The 20005-nt window shown below is 44.0% G+C and overlaps 2 protein-coding genes across 3 annotated transcripts in view; one reads left to right on the top strand and one right to left on the bottom strand.

Moving 5' to 3' along the window:
- Positions 1 to 5497, bottom strand: part of cd276 (CD276 molecule) — a 75939-nt gene extending 70442 nt beyond the window's left edge. For both annotated transcript variants that reach the window (XM_028957098.1, XM_028957100.1), the window contains exons 1-2: positions 5163 to 5497; positions 1874 to 1968 (exon numbers count right to left, since the gene is read on the bottom strand). In XM_028957098.1, coding sequence (XP_028812931.1) covers positions 1874 to 1968; positions 5163 to 5206 — 139 coding nt within the window. In that variant the 5' untranslated portion in view covers positions 5207 to 5497. The remainder of the gene's footprint in view (positions 1 to 1873; positions 1969 to 5162) is intronic.
- Positions 5498 to 7803: 2306 nt separating this feature from the next.
- On the top strand, positions 7804 to 13061 carry ubl7b (ubiquitin-like 7b (bone marrow stromal cell-derived)). The gene is made up of 11 exons (XM_028956396.1): positions 7804 to 7908; positions 8205 to 8383; positions 8451 to 8570; positions 10268 to 10350; positions 11177 to 11261; positions 11345 to 11402; positions 11490 to 11623; positions 11695 to 11744; positions 11821 to 11991; positions 12088 to 12201; positions 12554 to 13061. The coding sequence occupies exons 2-11, from the start codon at positions 8209 to 8211 to the stop codon at positions 12692 to 12694; spliced, it is 1131 nt and encodes a 376-aa protein (XP_028812229.1). The 5' UTR covers positions 7804 to 7908; positions 8205 to 8208; the 3' UTR covers positions 12695 to 13061.
- Positions 13062 to 20005: the final 6944 nt, after the last annotated feature.

The following is a 20005-nucleotide window of genomic DNA, read 5'->3' as shown; positions in this document are numbered from 1 at the left end:
ACTCGGCTTGATGAAAAGTCATGTCACACATTTTTACAAAAGCGCTTAGTTCTTGATACTTCCCATGAGCTTCTAGTAAAGGAACCTTGTGAGAATCGCTTCTATCCAATTATCTTGAAGGATTCATAGGTTTAATCTGTGTAAGCACAGATTATTTTTGCATTTTATGGTATGGTAGTAGCCTTGCCTATGAACCAGAAGACTACAGAGTCACAGGTTAAAATCCCACTTCCTACCATTGTTTCCCTGAGCAAGACACTTAACCCTAAGTTGCTCCAGGGGAGGACTGTCCCTGTAACTACTGATTGTAAGTCGCTCTGGATAAGAGCGTCTGATAAATGCCATAAATGTAAATGACTGAATAAATATTACTGATTATTGACTATGATTATACTCTAATTAAAACATTGACATTTCATGTTGCCATAGCTGGCATTACTTTACTCTTGCTTACCAGTCTATTGTCCACCAATATACACTCAATATGCACAGGTTCAAAATGTCAGGTTTCAGACACTATATCTCCCAGAACCAACCTACTGCCGTACATGATATCTGTACCGCATTCACACTCTGATAAAGAATGGAGGCTCCTTTCTCCAAGAACAAGTATTAAATGTATATTTTAATATATACTTTTTGGCATTGTACTGCATTGTAATCTTATCTACAGATGTTTACACAATTAACTGATATACTGTATCAGGAGGTTTATTGGCCTCCATAGGTGCATATTAATCACACGGCTGAGTAACGGCGAATTCCCCCAGAATATCAATCAGAGTCCAACACTCAATCTACAGAGTAAATCGTTTCAGATGAATGTGGATGTTAAAACAGTTAAAGGGGGTTTCACGTGTGACAAAATGTACAGCAGGGGCGCAAGAGCATGGTCATGTGAAAACTGCGCCCTCTTGTGGTAGACTGCAGTCACCAGACTTCAAGGCAGAACTTCAGTCTGGACAACATATCAAAAGCCTAAAAAGGAACAGGCCTTAAAAAAGAAAAACACTTTAAATAGTTTCCTAATTAACAGAGATCACTTCTTAATGTTAAATCTCAGGGTAAATCAAAAGCACCTGATTTGACTCAGACTCAATTCAGTTCAACTGCATGATTCAGAACTTTTGTGCAAAGAATAGATAATCTGTAACCAATTGCTGCTTTATCTGTAAATTTAACAAATTGAATTTGAAGAACAGCATTGGCTTGAACAAAATAAAACATTCAAATCTGAAAAATTATTTATTTGGAATCTGATATGGGCACTCATTTAAAGAGGATACAAATTAATTCCTCTGAAACTGAAATTCACAGCTGCGGAATGCATTTTTTACAAAATATTTGTGAATAATGCATTAGCAAATCTTATGCAGTAGCTGAAATTCATATTTTTACGTTAATTCAGAAATCTCTGGAAACCAAATGGTCAGTTTATAATACATTCCAGTGACTGTCTGTATCTGTAGAGTGAGGTAATAAGAATAGTTTCCAGGCTGTCATATGACACCGGAGTGAGAGGGGCGGGACAGTCATCACCACGGTGACCACAGCGGCCTGGCCACCTCCACCCGGAGCCCTGGGGTCGCCACAATGTCCCCAGCTCACTGAGAGGGGAAGTCTGCGCCACAACACTGACTCAGGCAGCAGGAATGAGGGACTTTTTTCAGCTCCTCGCCCAGCCGGCCACAAAGCGTTCCTCACTTTTGAAGATTGGCGGGCTCTGCAGAAATCATGACGGAGCAGGTTTCTGTCTGGTTTAAGGTGCAGTCAAAACGGATGTGTGGTTTGGCACCACAGGAGCTTCTTTGAAGTTTCCAGCAGAGAGCAGCAGAAAAGTCTGAGTAGAGGGAATGAAAGGCTCGCCACTCACCCGCGGTCTGCAGAGCCAGCAGTGAGGAGAGCAGGAGAGGCAGCATTGTGTTCACCGCGACCGTGTGGCGCAGGGTGACCTCTTCAGGCGCGGAGCTGCGGGAGAAAACACAGGGACATGAACAGACTCGCCGCGGCCAGAGTAGCTTTCATCGGGACTTCAGACCGGGTGACAGCGGCAGTCGTCGGAGGTGAAGCATCTGAGGCCCCGTTACAGAGTCATTTGCTGAGTCGTGAAACGCAGAGATTCAGATTTATCGAGTCTGGGGCTGTCTGAATGTGTGGGCGACTGTCTGGTTGTATGTACGTGAAAACCTGTGCTATGTGGGCAACTTTCATGGACACTCAACCTTCATTATTAAGCCTCTGGACCAGTCAAGCCAAATCTGCATCACTTGTGGACTGTTTTAATCCATGAAGTCATTAATACATAGAAATGTGCAGAAGCCAGAATAAAAGTGAACATATTTACATTAAACAAGAAGAAAATGACTTTTTGCAGGATTTACACTAACACTGCTTAATTTATTTATGGATTTTGAGCATAGTAAAGACTTCAAAACACTCAAGAGAAATATTCTATTTATTTTCTGTGTTGAAATATCATCGAAGCAACAGCTGGCCACAGTAAATGAATGGGTTTGGGCATTTTAATGCAGATAAAGTCACTCTCAGGTCTCTCAGGACTCCTCTGCTCCTCGGTATTGAAATGTGGTGTAGTTCTGTGAATACATGTTCACTGAAAACGCTTGTTAAAAAGATGATATCAATTATTCAGAATACTTTGAGGGCAATATGGTAACTACTCTACTTTTACACATGGCCAAAAATAATACATTTAATACTTCTTCCATCCATTTCCTTCACATCCTTTTCACACGTCCTGTTCCTGTCTGGAGCACAAAATCTTTTCCTCTTCCTCTTGTTCATATCATGTTCATCTGGCAGTGAACACACAAACTGGGCCAGTGGGACTAAGCACAGTGACACTGAAGGCAGAGCCAGATGAGGTGAACTTCAGCTAGAAGCCAATACCCACACTTTATTATCAACCCCTACACTCCTGGTCCACTTTATTATTATGATCCTTATGATATAAGTGAACACAAGCTGTAGAGATTTGACACACTAGCCCTAGTTATACACTAGTTATAAACAGACGGCTATTCACATGATCATGGGATGTCGGTAGGCACTTATAGAGATAAATATAACTTCATGCATATAAGACGGAAGTACAGAGTTTCTAATAAAGCACTGAAGCCTGTGTATTTTCTTATTAAAAAATGCCGTTAATTGAAATGTTTGCACATTTCACATGCACTGAATTTAATGGAACCGAAAAGCACTAAAAGAAACATCATATATCAGCTCTCGTCAGATGACTCGGTACAGTGTGTCATCGAGAGAGGAACACCCGTGCATGACGCATTTGCACTGACGAAGCCATTTCCATGAGTCTGGGGTCATTAGGCTCAGTAATATTGATGTGGGCAGAGCATGAACGGCCACGCTACGCTGTTCTCCACCAAAGACAGCTGCTCGGGGATCACTTAGTTCCACTGCCTTTGTCCAACATTTGCAACAGCTGAGCACATCCGGCTGCATGGGCCCATTCTGTTGGTTTGGGTGGTTAATTTTATGCCTCGGCGTAGCCCATTACCAGATTTACGGCTTCTTGTAGAAAGTGACCAGTGTCCAGTCAGCACAGCGTCGCATTATGCTCAAGATAAAGCCACTTGCATCCGAAGCCATATAAAATCCCCCCTTCCCTCTTTTTCCTCCCGCCTCTGACTTCTCAGTAAAAAGATGGAAAAGTTTCACAGATCAACTGTAAACCGAGTCACGCAGCTGCAGAGCCATCGTGTGGGCGCAACAACTAAAACTCTGGCCAAGCTAATTCTGTCCCTTCTGTCAAGGCGTGCCACAGATGAGGTTTATAGCCTCGAATGACCATTTTCTCAGCGTCTATTTTTTCATTTGTATTTTCAGTCTAATGCGCATAACACCGTAATAATAATATTAAGGGAGGCGTGGCTGGTCTGGGGATGGGAGGTCACATGGCTACGTTGTCAGAGGTGAAACATTGACTCGCGTCCATTACCAATTATTCCTAATCAGGGTGGCGTCTGCCACAGTCCACCCCAGGGTGCAGGGTGGGGACTCACCCTAGGCGGGAAAACTGCACTGATTGTCGAAAATGTAATTTAGAATGGTGCTACGCGGCAGTTTTCTCTGTGTCGTGTGTAGGAAGCTGCTCACTAGCTCCACCCGCACCTCAATAGAAAAGAAGTAAAAGTGAGGCGCTGTTAACATTAGCAAGACATAAGCAACAATAGCAACACAGGCCATATCGGAATGAATCAGCTCTTCCTCCGGTTCTGAGAAGGCAAGGATACCGCAAAAATCCATGCTGTTTGCTGTTTCGGCCAGTGAAGTGGACCTGTTGCCGGTTCAAATCCCACTGGTGCCACTGAGCAAAGCACTGTCCCCACACACTGTTGTGTAGTGTGATCCAATATCTTGGAATCACAATCCGAAATTTTCCTTATGATATTTTCCTTATGATTGTAAATAAGACATTGACATGACTTATAGTTACACAAAGCATGTAAAGAAAGGACCCACCACAATGCACAGGCATAACAGCATTTTCACTATAAAGTCTAGACTTGGTGGAGCCCCACCACCCATCTCCAACTCAACACATCAGCAGGGCGGAGCAGAACCTCAGGGCCTGGTGAGTAACGACGTCCATGCATTTCCTTCCTGAGCGGTGGCAGATGGTCAGGAGTCATTACGCAAAGTGTTCGCATCCAGACGTAGAAATAAGAAGAGTTATGGACGCAGCAGCTCTTACTGTGGGGGACGGTCACATGGTACACTGTGTTCATGGTCTTATGGTCTCCAGGTCCAGTTCCTCATCTTCTGGCTACACAATATACAGTATATACACCCATATATGTTCTGTTACTGATTATATTATATATTGATTACTACTTTATATATGTGTGTGTGTGTGTGTGTGTATAAATATTTTTTCCTGCGTACCTTTAACAATTAGCATAAACTACACTCCGAGGGTTTAGTAAAATATATACTGTAGTAAGTTTAGTAAAATGTATACTGTAGCTCGACGTGTGGATCGTGTTGAATGAAAGCGGGTTTAATTCAGTCCGACGTAAAGTCGCGTACGCCTTCATTTTCGCGTGAAACGACGCCGCGTTCGTAACAAAAGTCGCGGCCGAGAAGAAGAGAAAGAGAAGAAGCCAGCTCGCCCACCAACTCACCGTGCCAAGAACCTGGATCCCCCGAACATCAGCGAGACTTCCATACATGTGCACTTTCACTCTCCCTCCGCCGGGATCATCCCGTTATTCCTCCGTTCTTGTTTTTTTCTGTGCGGGGTGAATAAACCACTCCTAGTTCATTCGGCCGCTTTGTCCAGCATGATGTCACTCGCGATCCCAGCAGCCCGCCCGCCCGCCTCCAACTTCGCGTTCACCGCTTCTGCTGAGCAACAAGTTCGGACCCGGTTCCACACCGGAGGACGGAGCGCCCGGTTCCACGTCAGAGGACGGATCGCCCGGTTCCACACCGGAGGACGGAGCGCCCGGTTCCACGTCAGAGGACGCAGCGCTGCTTTTTAACGAGGAAACCACTCCTGACTGATCGGGGATCAGTGTTACTGCAGGAACCGAACGGGGAGTTCTGAGACGTGGTGGTTCCGTCCAACTCCTCATATTCCTGAAGAAACTCGTGTCTTATGTGTTTATTACTATCGAGTAAAGTCATTACAGAAAAAAACTAAATGTGTATTTTATTACCTGTTATTGAGTATTTATCTCTACTTTTCTCACTTTTGTATGTTGCCTTTGAGTTGAATAAAGCACCATGCTGGACTCTGGAGGCCTTAATCCTCTGCGGGAAAAATGTTACAATCTGAACGGTTTTAAATCTTCATTTAAATGAAGAGAAAAGAGAAATGCTGCTTTTTGGAACCCTTGACCTCCATGACTTTGGCTGTTAACATTTCATATAGGGCTCCTTGCTAGGAACCTTGGAGTGATGCTGGACAGCATTTAATACCAACCTTGCTCTGACCCATATTGGACATTTTTTTTTTGAAAAATCAACACTAAACCTGCCTTTTGAAAGTAAAGTGATTGTCAGCAAGCACAGCACATGGTGCACACAACGAAATGTGTCCTCTGCTTTTAACCATCACCCTTGGTGAGCAGTGGGCACTGTGTGGGGACGGTGCTTTGCTCAGTGGCACCTCAGTGGCACCTCGGCGGTTCAGGATTCAAACCGACAACCTTCTGATTACGGGGCCACTTCCTTACGTCCCCACACACTGCTCCCCGGGCGCCGGTCATGGCTGCCCACTACTCACTCAGGGTGATGGGATAAATGCAGAGGACAAATTTCACTGTGTGCACCGTGTGCTGTGCTGCTATGTATCACATGTGACAATCACTTCACTTTCACTTTCACTTTACATGTCCCTGATCATATGAGTCTGAGGACTACTCCCCACTGTACTGCAGTCCGGATTTAAACATATTGGAATCCGGGTTTTTGCGGCAACTACTGTTGGGTTTTGGAAGGAAATTTTTCATTCCGTTTTTGAATATTTGACTGAATGTGTGTTTGTTTTTTTTGTCTGTGATGTTTTATATATTTTTTAAATGATGTTCTTTATGTTCTACAAAAACTTTTATGTTTTAAATGTGCTTAATAAGTTCATTTGACTTGATGTATAGCAAAACAGTACAATTTCATTATTGTTATCACAAACAATATGACTAATTATTTGGTTTGTTTTTTATTATTTTCCCCTGTGTTTTACATAGTCATATTTCAGGACCTCAGGCTAAATGACTAATAATGTAAAGCCAGCACATCAGGTCCATTGCTTGTATCTGTAACAGCGGTTTCAAAGTATTTATCTACAGTCAACGTTTATCAAAGTTGCCAGTGGACAATGGTCAAATCCCCAATTTAGGTGTTTCCATGGTGCAGTCTGGACAAACATCTGAAACAATGAATTTTGGTAGTTTAAGTTTAATTTAATTAAGTATTTTTTTCCATTTAGGGAGGTTTCACATAACACTATTAAGCTCACTGTTAAGACCACTGCAGATATGCATACGGGTTCCACAACTGAAGCATCACATAGAACACAATCTGAATAGACCACTTTGCACAAAATCACTTTGCACAAAATGACTCTGCGCTTTTTAGGTCCTTACTGCTCTTTCTTTTATGGCTCTTTCTTCTTTCTTTAAACATTGTAAAAACTGTAACTCATTTGCACACCTTCACCCTACCAGTTACACATATTTTATGTTAAAGACGTAAAAGTGTAATACTTGGTTATGTTTGCAATATTTGCATATTGGTTCACTGTTTACTTGCAACATTTGCAATACTGTGGTCTGTAGCAGTTGCAGAAAGCATTTCACTGCACATCATACCGTGTATGACTGTGTATGTGACAAATAAAATTTGAATTTGATTTGAATTTGACTGGATCTCCAAGAACGCAAACGCTGCTAGTCTCATTTTGGACATGAGCCATGGTCATCAGTTTCATCCAACATGGTGATGAACCTCAATATAAGATACAATCTAGAGGTGAAAATGCTATACCTTGCAGCACTTTCAACCATTTCCTCCTCTCTGAACTCTGCATACAAAAACTACCAGACACAAGTGCAGGTCCTTCCGTCATAATCAGCTGACCACTGCTATGCGTCAGTGTTTCTCTTTTATATGATCTGTAAATGTATTTCTTACACCACATTCCTTGTGTGTGTGTTAACATACTTGTGTGTGACTGTCAATTGTTACACATGTCCAACGTGTTCTGAAGAGTCCCGGAGAACTACAACACCAACACTGCATTTCGCCGTAGAGGCAAAGCATCACGGTTCGGCGAACGTGTCAGTCACGTGACCAAACGCGGAAGCAGAATTAGTTGCAGCATCTAAACAGTGACCATAGCTGACGGTATTACCGGCGAAGTAAACGGTAAAGTTCCACGACGCGTTTAACAACAGAGATCGGTCTTCTTACACTGCAACCGAACCTCCAAATGTACACTGAACGAGTTTAATTACGTAAAGGAGTAAAGACCATCGCCTGGAGATATAGCATTCCAGCTAACCTAGGCTAGCCTACATAAAGACGTGAAATCGATAGTGTATTTAGCAGCAGTTTTTAACATTGATAGAAGTGTATATCTTTGCTTAAGAAGGCGAAGGTTACTGATTGCTTATGCTTATTGAAAAGCAGTGTAATTAAGCAGCCTCTTTATTCGTTGTCAGAATTATGGCCGCGTCAGACTGGCATCTGTCGTTAAAGCTGTCTGATCAGCCGAAGTCGGTCTTCCAGTTTCCCGAGACAGAACCTGGAGATGTCTCTCCCGGCGCCTATCGAGTTGCGGCTCTCAAACAGCTGGTTGCTGCGCAGCTATCAGATTCGATACCGGACCCTGAACTAATAGGTCGGTAGTGGAATAAACTGGTGCTATTATTAGAAATGATTATCTCTAATATAACGGTGTTTTTCAGAGCTTGTGCATTGTGGCCGCAAGCTGAACGATGAGCAGACCCTGGACTTTTACGGCATTCGACCGGGCTCCACTCTTCACATCCTGAGAAAGTCGTGGCCAGAGCCAGAGGTCAAGGCAGGTGAGTTTGGGGGGAAATCGGCTCTATTACGCGTTTTGCGATATTGGAATGCTTATATAATACTTTAGAGGGCTGACTGCATATTTCATAGCTTTTCCTGTCCCTGGTGCAGTATTGTTCACTGCAAAGTCTACCATTGTCACGTCAGTCAGTGTAGGTTTCTGATGGCGTGCCAGCTTGCCAACCAGAGAGGGCATTTTAAAAGAAGGATAGAGTGAAAGTGAAGTGATTGTCATTGTGAAACACTGCAGCACAGCACATGGAGACACACAACGAAATGTGTCTTCTGCTTTTAGCCATCACCCTCGGTGAGCAGAAAGCAGCCATGACAAGCGCCCGGGGGGCAGTGTGTGGGGACAGTTCTTTGCTCAGTGGCAAAACCCGCAAACCTTTAGGTTGAGTCCTCTTCCTTACCCACTAGGTCACCACTGGTTTTGTTATAATTTGAAAGTTTTGTAATAAGGAGAACTGAGTCATACCTCTTAAGTTTGTTTCACCCTCTGATGACTGAAATCCCACATTCATTGGATTTAAACAATTAAATTGCTTCAGGAAGTGAGCAAATAACTATCTCCTGTGTGAATAGTTCAGACACATGTTGGGTTTGAATTTTTTTTCAAAACAATGTTTTGAATTTGAATACCTTTAAAAAAATAAAAACATTTACAGCATTTATCAGATGCCCTTATCCAGAGCGACTTACAATCAGTAGGGACAGGGACAGTCCCCCTGGAGACACTCCGGATTAAGTGTCTTGCTCAGGGACACAATGGTAGTAAGTGGGATTTGAACCTGGGTCTTCAGGTTCATAGGCGAGTGTGTTACCCGCTAGGCCACTACCACTACACACAGAACCCACAGCCTGATTGCACTGCCACCAAATTTGACGGGTAGACGGTGGTTTTCATGGAATATGCTGTTCTTGTCCCACCATACCAAGCCCTTTTTGTTGAAATAGCTCATTTTTTTGTCTCATCAGTTCCAAAATGATTCTGTCTTGCCCAAAACACTCAGCTCTGTTTGTGGCGTGAGCGCAGAAGGGGCTTCTTTCTAATCACCTTCCATACAGATGCAAAATGGGCTGAATTGTAGAACGATGTACAGATATACCGTCTGCAGCAAGATGTTCTTGCAGGTGGTAATCTGTGGGTTTTCTGCATATGCCGCTCCTGTATTTTTCTTGGCCCGCTGGACTTGGATTGAACAGCAACTGTTTCTATTGCTCTCCATTTCTTGAAACTGAGAGCTTTTTGTAGCTTTCTCCTTTGCTATGCTACAAATTGGTACCATGGTACAATTTTATTCAGATCTTTTGAGAGTTTCAGGATCCCATGCTTTCACTCATCAGACGGGTCAAAGAGGAGCAGAACTTGAAATGACTTGTCTCGTGTATCGATTACAAAGGCTTTACAAGCAAATCCAACCAATTTGGTGTTGCCAGTAATCAGCATTGAGGAGCTATATGCATTCAAATATTTTTTTTTTTTATTATGTTTAATTTCATTCAACTAAAAACTGCTTCATTAAAAATCTCTGATGTTTTCTAGAAATGAAAGACAGACCTCTGTTATCTTTTTTGGTGAAAGTTGAGTAAATTATTATCCAGACTGAGAGGGCTTCCCAAACCTATTCATACGACTGTTTTAAAATTTTGTTGCATCATGTCTGAGTTGAACAAACTCTGATCTCTTTTACAGAGCCGGTGGACAAGGTCAATGCCGCCAGAGAGTTCCGGGTGCTGCAGGCAGCGCTACACTCCAACGCCGTCTACAGAGACTCAGTATGGAGCTAAATCAAGATTTTCTCCTTCATTTCAGATTGGGATATTTTTAATGCTATATAAAGTATAGTGTATTTTTACAGTGTCATATCGACAATTTTATTTGTAAGCATCGAAATGAGAATTTTTTTGTGACACCCATCAAATATCCATTAAACAAGGGGCAAAGAAAATCAAGGGATCAAGGTAGGATATGGACACTGTGCTATACTTCATGGCAGTTTAAACCCAGCAAGGATGCAAACAAACCAGCAAGCAATTCATTCTTGTTTTCCATCCATCCATCCATCCATCCAAAAAAGTATTTGGCAGACACCAATTGTGCAAGTTGTCCTGCTTAAAAAGATGAGTGAGGTCTGTCATTTTCATCCTAGGTACATTTCAAGATGTGAGAGATAGAATTAAAAAAAAAAATCCAGGAAATCACACGATTGTAAGATTTTGAAAGAATTTATTTGTATAATATGGTATTTGATCAACATCAAAAGTTCACCTCAAAACTTTGTAATGTAACCTTGGTTTGCAATGAGAGAGGTGAAACGTTTCCTGTTGGTCTTCACCAGGTTTGCTCACTCCGTAGCTGGTATTTTGGCCCATTCTTCCATGCAGATCTTCTACGCCACTCCAGAACCTCGTGATGCTTTTTACGTAGCGTCTCTTTCTTTGCCCAGGCGGTGTTTGGCATCATTGTCGCGGGCTTTCTGGTCACATAAAATCAGGCCCAACATATTCATCCAGAAACAGCGTGTAGAAATAGTGGTACAGTGTGAAAGGAAAGAAGGAAAAGATCTGTTTTGTGAGCTTCCTTCTCTGCTCTGGTCTTCAGGTGTTTAAAATGCTGAGCAGTAAGGAATCGCTGGATCAGATCATCGTTGCCACGCCGGGGCTCAGCTCTGACGCCGTGGCTCTGGGTAAGAAGCAGCTGCTTCCGTCTGCGACTACACGCCAATGTTCCTTTTTATAGGAGATGTGAAGTTTTAAGCTGTTTTTGCAGGAGTGCTACAGGACAAAGATCTTTTTGTGCAGTTCACAGACCCCAACATGCTGGACATGTGAGTGGTTTCATGAAAAGCAAAAACGGTTCAATTATTGGAGAATGATGGATGGAGAATGATGTTGGGGTCTCCGTTTTTTGTCAGGCTGGTCCGGTCTCACCCTGCTCTGGTGAACGCCATCATCCTGGTCTTACATTCGGTGGCTGGTGGCATGTCTGCCCAGCCAAGCACCAGCTCTTCACGTAATGTCACCTCCAGCTCGTACAGTGAAATACCAGGTGGGCGTGTGGATGTAGCATCTGAGAGACGATCCTGGTTACCTGGAACTGACTGAGCTTTGTTTCTGTAGGGGGCTTCATGTTTGAGGGCATATCTGACGAGGAGGAGGAGTATCAGACTGTGAGTTCAAATTTAACAGAAAAAAAACAAAACCATTGAAGAGGTCTTAACCCAGATCTGCTGATCCTGTAAACAGGGAGCAGGGAGCTCAAGGAGACAGGGGGGCTTGTCGGGTATGCGCCCGGTGACCCTGAGCCACAGTGGTGCGGCGGGGCCTCGGCCGATAACGCAGACGGAGCTTGCCACCGCGCTCGCCCTCGCCAGCACTCCAGAGAGCAGCGCCGTCACTCCCACCACAGGGCATCACGTGAGTCTCACACGATACACACTGTGCTCTGTACAGCACTCAACAGCAACAAAGAGTAAAACACACCTTTTACTCTTCTGTGTGTGGTGCCTTTAGTCAGAGGTCTCCTCTGGGGGGACATCCCGGACCGCCGGCACCCCCGTAACCTCCGACCTTTTCAACCAGGCTCTTCAGCAGGCGCTTCAAGCATCCAGTGTGACATCAATGCAGGTAAGCGCCGCATTTATACCAGCTCAATGCATTTTCCCGGTCACACTGCACAGGGGGAAATACACACATTATTGCAGTTTATCCCAATAAGGTTCTTGGATCCTGTCTTACAACCTAATTCAGATAGACCATGATGTGGAAACGTTGGCATTTAGATGGTGCTACACCACTGCGGACCACTAGGTGGCAATAATCCATCAGCATTATGTTTTTGTGACAAAGTACATTTCACTCATATTTACCTGGTACCATTTACTAAAGTAACATAATTATGTACAGTATGGACCGGTTGGAATTAAAGTCAAAGTGAAAAGTCTGATCAGGGCTGTGTGTGTGTGTGTGTCATCATCAGGGCCGTTGGCAGTCTCAGATGCAACAGCTAAGGGACATGGGGATCCGAGATGAGGAACTGATGCTCCGGGCACTGCAGGCTACCAATGGAGACATCCAGGCAGCCCTGGAGCTCATCTTTGCTGGAGGCGCTGGTCTCTGATTTTCCGGCCTAACACGGGGAGGCTTCAGTGGGACACATCTGAGTGAGAGGAGCCCAGGCTTGTCACTGGAGATCATCATTCACATCTGATCTTTTTCAGACTGCTCTTTGAGGTTCAGTGTGCCTTGAACCGCTGTGCTATTGCCAAAAAATTGGGATGACCATTTTAATCCCGCTATGGATCTTGAACCATGAACATCAGACCGCAGACTGTCTTGCGCCATGCACAAAAGCCTTAAGACATTCACAATTCTGTCCAACTACATTTTATCCCAAGTTAAAGGGCAACATTCTTATCTACAAAAAGGGCTGTGAATAAAAACCAGTGTTTCCTTTTAAAAGCAAATAAAATGCATATTACATATAATATGAAATTTGACTCCACACTTACTTTATCTATTTAATGTGCTGTATCAGAATATATGGTGACATTGACTTGCAGAAATGGTCATTTTTGGAGTGTGTTCTGGCTATCGCACACAAGAGGGCAGTGTAAATCCACCTAAAAAGTAGCAAAACTATGCAAGCACATTAATGCAAACAGAAGAAAGAAATATCTGGTGGCAATATTAAATTAGTGTAAAACTGCTGGTCCTGATAGTCCGTACACTAAGCATTTCACTTAGCTTTCATGCAAATTCACTTTAAGACTAGGCCACCACTGGATTGAAAGAATCGGTGAATATCTCCGGAGATCTTTCCAGAGATGTTCAGTTGGATTCAAGTCTGGGCTCTGGCTGATTAACCCAAGGACATTCACATTATGGGACAGTGGCGGCCTAGCGGTTAAGGAAGTGGCCCCGTAATCAGAAGGTTGCCGGTTTGAATCCCGATCCGCCAAGGTGCCACACATTGCTCCCCGGGCACCTGTCATGGCTGTCCATGGCTCACCAAGGGTGATGGGTTAAAAGCAGAGGACACATTTCATTGTGTGCACCGTGAGCTATGCTGCAGTGTTTCACAATGACAATCACTTCACTTTCACAGAGTAGTCCTGAAGCGACTCCTTTGATATCTTGGCTGTGTTCTTAGGGTTGTTGAACCGAAAGATGAACCGTAGCCCCAGTCTGAGTTCAAGTCTGGAGCAGGTTTTCATCCAGGATGTCTCTGTACATTGCTGCAGTCATCTTTCCCTCCATCCTGACTATACTCCCACTTCCTGCAGCTGAACAACATCCCACAACATGCTGAACAACATGCCACCACCATGGTATTTTCTTAGGTGATGAGTGGTGCCTGGTTTCCTCCAAATGTGACGCCTGGCATTCACACCAAAGACCATAGAATTTTATTTCTCATGGTCTAAGAGACCTTCAGGTGCCTTTTGACAATCTCCAGGCGGGCTGCCATGTTCTGTTTACTAAGGAGTGGCTTTCGTCTGGCCACTCAACCATACAGGCCTGATTGGTGGATTGCTGCAGAGATGGTTGTCCTAGAAGGTTCTCCTCTGTCCTCAGAGGATCTCTGGAGCTTTGACAAAGTGACTATCCGATTCTTGGTCACCTTCCTCACTAAGGCCCTTCTCCCTTGATCGCTCAGTTTAGGTGGCCGGCCAGCTCTAGGAAGAATCCAGGTGGATTTTAATTTCTTTCACTTTTCATCCGGATGATTGAGGTTACTGTGCTCATTGGGACCTTCAAAGAGGCATACATTTTTCTGTAACCTTCCCCAGTTTGGTTTCTCGAGACTATCCTGTCTCGGAGGTCAACAGACAATTCCTTTGACTTCATGCTGGGTTTGTGCTGGGACATGAATGGTCAACTGTGGGACCTTTACATAGACTGGTGTGTAACTTTCCAAATCAGGTCCACAGGTGGACTCCAATTAAGATGCAGAAACATCTCAAGGATGATCAGGGGAAGTGAATACTTATGTACGTGTCAGTTGTTTTTTTGTTTGTTATTTTTATTTTGAATAAATTTGCCAAAACCTCAAGGAAAATTTTTTTCACTTTGTCATTATGGGGTGTTGTGTGTAGAATTATTGAATCCATTTTGAAATAAGGTGGGAAAAGTGATGCACAGTGAATACTTTCTGTATGCTCTGTACATCTTGGCTGGGAGGCGTTTGGAAAGTGAGAAGGTGGAGCCCTTTCACTCCTCAGAATAGGACACTTGAAAAAATGTAAGGAGTCCAAATGACAGCCATTAGCCAGCAGGCTTGTGCTTTGTTCATCGTAGCTGGAACAAAGCCTCATTTTGTTGGGGTTTGCTCTCTTTGTCTCCCATCGGGGTTCTCGAGGAGGAGGGGAAATCGCATTGCACTTTCGCTGAATCGTTTCTTAATTGCCTCGCGTGGTTTTTACAATAGCGCCTGTCACCGTGAGAGCTCAATCAAAGAATTTCCCTTTCACAAGCTAATGTGCACAACACAGCTGTGTGTGTATGTGTCCGCCTGGCTGTCAGGGTATCTATCTGATGCCCAGGCACACCTGCGTGCAATTTCCCCCTGCAAGTGTTTCCTGTAGTGCTCAGGCGGGGCCATCTGCCCCTGAGCTCTGAGAGCCGTGCCTGGTGTTCATTAACGTCTGACGGGGATAACTGCGCCGGGCTCTATCGTGATATACACACATGTTGATTTAATATTGTTAATATAATTTGATCACAAGTTTAACTTGATCATGGGCCCCGTGGTGGAAATGTACTAGTCCAAAACGAGATGAACCAGGGCTATAGTGCAGTTTTACATATACACTTCCCTCCCAACAAAAAAAACTTTCACCCTCATATAAATGTGCAAATGTGGAAAATACTTTACTGTAGTGATTAATATGTTTTATCTTCCATCATTTTATTTAATCTTAACTGATTTATTAGACAACTGTGTTAATAGACATGTCCCAAGGTCATAGACAAGATGTCACCGGGCTTCAGGTGGGTCAATTTATTAGCCTGCTTTAAATCAACTAAATGTGGGTTAAAAACTATTAAAACATTGAGGAAAAATGTGTATGGGAAATAATCTTGAACAAGTATTATGTGATCGAAAAAAGCAAGACTTTTCTATAAAGCAGTTTACTCCCAATATATCTTACAAGCACAAATACGCAACAATCATTCCTTTCAAATTAAAAACATTACAAATAAATAAAATAAACATCAAATATCATTTTCTGTTTGCTCAGGATGATTGCAGTGCAAATCAAAGTGAGACTCCAGTAAGCTGCAGCATTTAGACCAATTCCTGTGATTTAAGATCCAAAAAGGAATACCATGTTCTCAAGGCAAGGCTCCTCTGCAGAAAATGAAGAACTTTCAGAAAACATGGCGATCTGTCAGGTCTTTACCTGTCTTACTGCAGCAGCTCCCCCCACCCCTTCCTCATCTTGCTTCTTCTTTCGCTCTCGCCCTCATTCTGTAGACATCCACACAGCCTGCGGAGTCGGGCACAAGCGCTCTGAGAGTGACGGAGAGTGTAAGACAGTAAGAAAGGTAGACGCTGAAATCAAGAGGACATGAAAGAACAGTCATTCCCTCCGGTCCTTGGGGGATGTGTCACTGTCCCATCTCTGCGCCTTACCTTGGCCACTGGGCTGCAGTTTCTTACCACACTGAGTGATGCTTGAAACAGCTACAGACCAGTGACAAATGAAAACTGACCAAACGAGTGAAGGAACTCATTAATGGCCCAAAGTGATCTGGTCTAGTGAAGTGAAAGTGCAGTGATTGTCATTGTGAAACACAGCACAGCACACAGTGAAACAACGAAATGTGTCTTCTGCTTTTAACCATCACCCTTAGTGAGCAGTGGGCAGCCAAGACAGGCGCCTGGGAAGTGGGGGGGTGGTACTTTGCTCAGTGGCACCTCAGTAGTGTCTTACCCTGTAGGCCACCACTGCCCCTGGTTGGTGATGAGTGGTGTCTTACAGAATTATGACAGCCCCCTCCTCAGGCACCATCACCAATTGGCTGTTGAGTATGACAAGTACCTGATGTGTATGTTGTAAATCGTTCAACAGGCTCTCGCGTTTCATCCAAATTTTGGAGTGAGATTATATCTGTTAGGGGCGGAGCCACACAAACCCCCTCAGACCAAACCAATTCTTACATTTAGCTTCACTCCCTGAAAACCATTAACGTCCCCACAGTGGGTCTCTGCATCCAATGCTCCGGAATGGACTCTGGGACATGCAACCCTATTTTTTAAGAGGTTACAATAGTGAATGAGTGAATCAAACAACCAGAACAAATAGAAATTGTTGGTATATCTGATGATAGACTAATTCTACCAAATAAGTTCTTTCATTAATTAAACCCATTATTCGCATGAGTAATTTATTTGGATTTCGGAATTAAAAGGCTATTTTCTGATGGTGATGTTGAATGTTTACTCTATATAACTTGGGACAGCAATTCTGTAGGACACTAAGACCTGTCCAACTTGGGTGTCCCACCTGAAGGCCGCGCTTTCACACTGTACAGTCTGATGCTCACAGAACATGATCAATGTGAATACACCAAAAGGTGCTTTGGCCATTTGGTGCAGAAAAAAAAAAAACAGGCAGCAGGGTGTATGGCTAGACTTTAAAAGGAGGATGAGGGGATTTACCACCATAATTAACTTTTCTCCCTGTTGTTCCAGTCATGGTAAGTATGCAAGGCCACATTAAAAAGGTTTCTGCCACAGCTGAATGAGCCAAGATTCCACGTGCTGCTACTTAAACTTCAGTTCTGTGCCAGTTCTGCCCCCTCTTGCCCCAGTGTAGTGCTGGCCTGGCCCGGAAAATGTAAGGTGTCTACAGGGCGTACCAGGGGCGTAAAAAGCAGGGTGTGAACTGAGACTTGAGAGCCCTGTATATGATATACTCTTCAGTCACTAGATCTCAACCCACTGGGACAGGATTTTAGGAAGTGACTCCAGCTACAGTCATCAAAGCACCAAATTATGGAATGGGGCCCAGAATAGAACAATTACTGGAGAATCTTGGAATTTTCACACAGTCTACCCTTTACCTCGATTCTATGACAGGTCCTTTGACCAAGTTACAACTAATACAATGCCTTTCCTTTTGTCCCCACCCTTTAACCCTCACCTTATTTGGTTTTACCTTCTCACAACAAAAGGCTGCTTGAGTCGATATAAGTCTAATGACATGAAAGTGAATCACTTCATTACTTATGGCTAGCCGCTGCACCCTTTTAAGCAACAGGAGAGCACATCCAATCAGACCACGACATCCACGGGACAGTAATAACAGGTCCTTTCTCCCCCTGAACCACCGGGAGAGAGCACCTTCCTGAAAAAAGCTGCAGCCCCAGTGCCATTAGCATCCTGCCTGGTGCCTGAAATTGCTTTGTGCCGCCCGTGACTGGACTGCGTATGAGGTGGCTGCGTGTGATCGACACGCTGGCCGTTCTCGTCTCCCGAAGGATCCATTTGGCGCTTTCAAAACCATGTTTTTCAAGCTCCCTTCCTATCCTGGTGCCGGCTTTTGTCCACTAAGGAGTCTTTGATGCGTTTCATCCTGTGCAGTTTTAACCCCCTGGAGAATAATCTCCTCACTGGGGACGGTTGGGCTGCACCGAGGACAGGTGAGGTGAGAAGCTCTCCATCACCACGATAAAGGCCTTTCCTTTCCTCATCCCCCATCCTTCTCTCTTTGGCGGCAGATAAACCCTGGCTAGATAAGTTCTAGCAGCAAAGGCCCAGCTCAGCTGATCGATTTAAATGGAAACTTTCTTGTTTCGTTCACCCCTGTGCTGAGCTAGATAAAAGTCGGGATAGTTACTTCTGTCAGACAGTCGGCCAGGGTTCTCTCATCTTAAGACACAAAACTTTTCTAAAGAGGTCATGGTGAAGCCTTGTACTCCTGTGACACTTTTCAGTGCTCTTATGGAGGCTAAAACATGTATTTGATCTCATTATTAGTATTATTCCTGTCCCAGTTGACTACTCGTTCTCTTCTGGTAGTCAGTATGTGCACATCTACCCAAGCTCAGGGTCATGAGAAGGGCCAAGTCTACCCAGCAATCTTCAGGAACAAGGTTGGACAAGTCATCATTCCACTGGAGGGTGGTCACATTCATCTAATACATCACTCCAAAACAGGACCAAAACCAAGTTCCCCTTCAAGGTTTCTTCATTCAAAAGTTTTTCTTTAACACTTTGGGGATTTCAAGGCTGTCAGACTCTCTAAAGCTTCTTTGAAGAAGACTTCAGTCTACTTTCCATTCAGTTCACCATAATTTGTTAATTCTTCTGTGGAGTGAGGTGAGCTTCTGTGAAGCAGATGCTACTTCATTCATAAAGGCGAAGGCCTGAGCTGGCAGGACTTTCATGAGAGTCGCTTTCGCTTCATTAGGGATCTTAGCAGCACCACAGCCAAGACGCCCGTCTCAGTCTAATAAGCTTTAACGCGGCTCTCTACAATAGTTTAATTAATTACACCACTCCTGTAATCAACAAGGGCTCTTAAGAGGGACAAATGGGGTGGGAGGGCATTGTGGTTGGACCAAGGATTTAAAATACTTCATGATATGAATTCTATCGTAGATCAAATCTCCAAATACAAATCAGTGGCAGAGAAGGAATTTCGGCTATATAAGAAAGGGTGATGGATGTTGAGATGAATGAGGGGGTTCAGGGGTCCAGGGTTAGGGATGGGGCTCTCAGGCAAACACGCCGTGTGTGTGTGTGTGTGTTTACCAAAGTAATCTGTTGAACAAACGATCAGCCAGGCAGAAAATGGACTCACAGAGCAGGCAGGACCCATGTGGGGCATTCACACCCTGAAAACATGGTTACGTAAGCCCACCGCCCTTTTTAAATTTCAACACGTCCCTGATTGAATTAAGAGCTGCGGTTCCAAGCGAAATCGAATGAAATGTCACATGGGCTGCAAAACGGTAGCAGCTATTCCACTTTCCCAGATCTCTACACCCCCTGCCTCATGCGCTCACTGTCCTTGATGTGAGGAGGCGGGACGTTGCCTCGCTGTGCTTACCTCAGGGCCGTCTCACCATGGTTACCAGCGATCCCAGGTATTTATTTATTTGGAGTTCGTATGAGGAATTGCAACGGCCTTCAATCAAGCGTTATTACGCTGTTCCCTGTCAAAACTGCGTAAGAAAAACTGAAGCCTGTAGTGCTGTGGATGAACAGGAGACGGTAAAAAGCAATCACTGCACTGAGCCGACTGACTTTCATTCATGCGCCTACCTGGCTGGGCCAAAATACTGGGGAGTGGCTTTGCCCCCGAACCTCCAGGTTTCTGCTAAACATGGATGCATGAGATGAGAATTGGTGACACTAATACTGGCCTGTAAATTTGTTCCTTGTAAAAATGATGTCAATGCAACAAATTTTGACTCA

The sequence above is a fragment of the Denticeps clupeoides genome, chromosome 16 (genome assembly GCF_900700375.1).
Source record: "Denticeps clupeoides chromosome 16, fDenClu1.1, whole genome shotgun sequence".
In the NCBI taxonomy this organism is placed as follows: Eukaryota; Metazoa; Chordata; class Actinopteri; order Clupeiformes; family Denticipitidae; genus Denticeps; species Denticeps clupeoides.
This window is presented reverse-complemented; position numbering and strand designations above follow the sequence as displayed.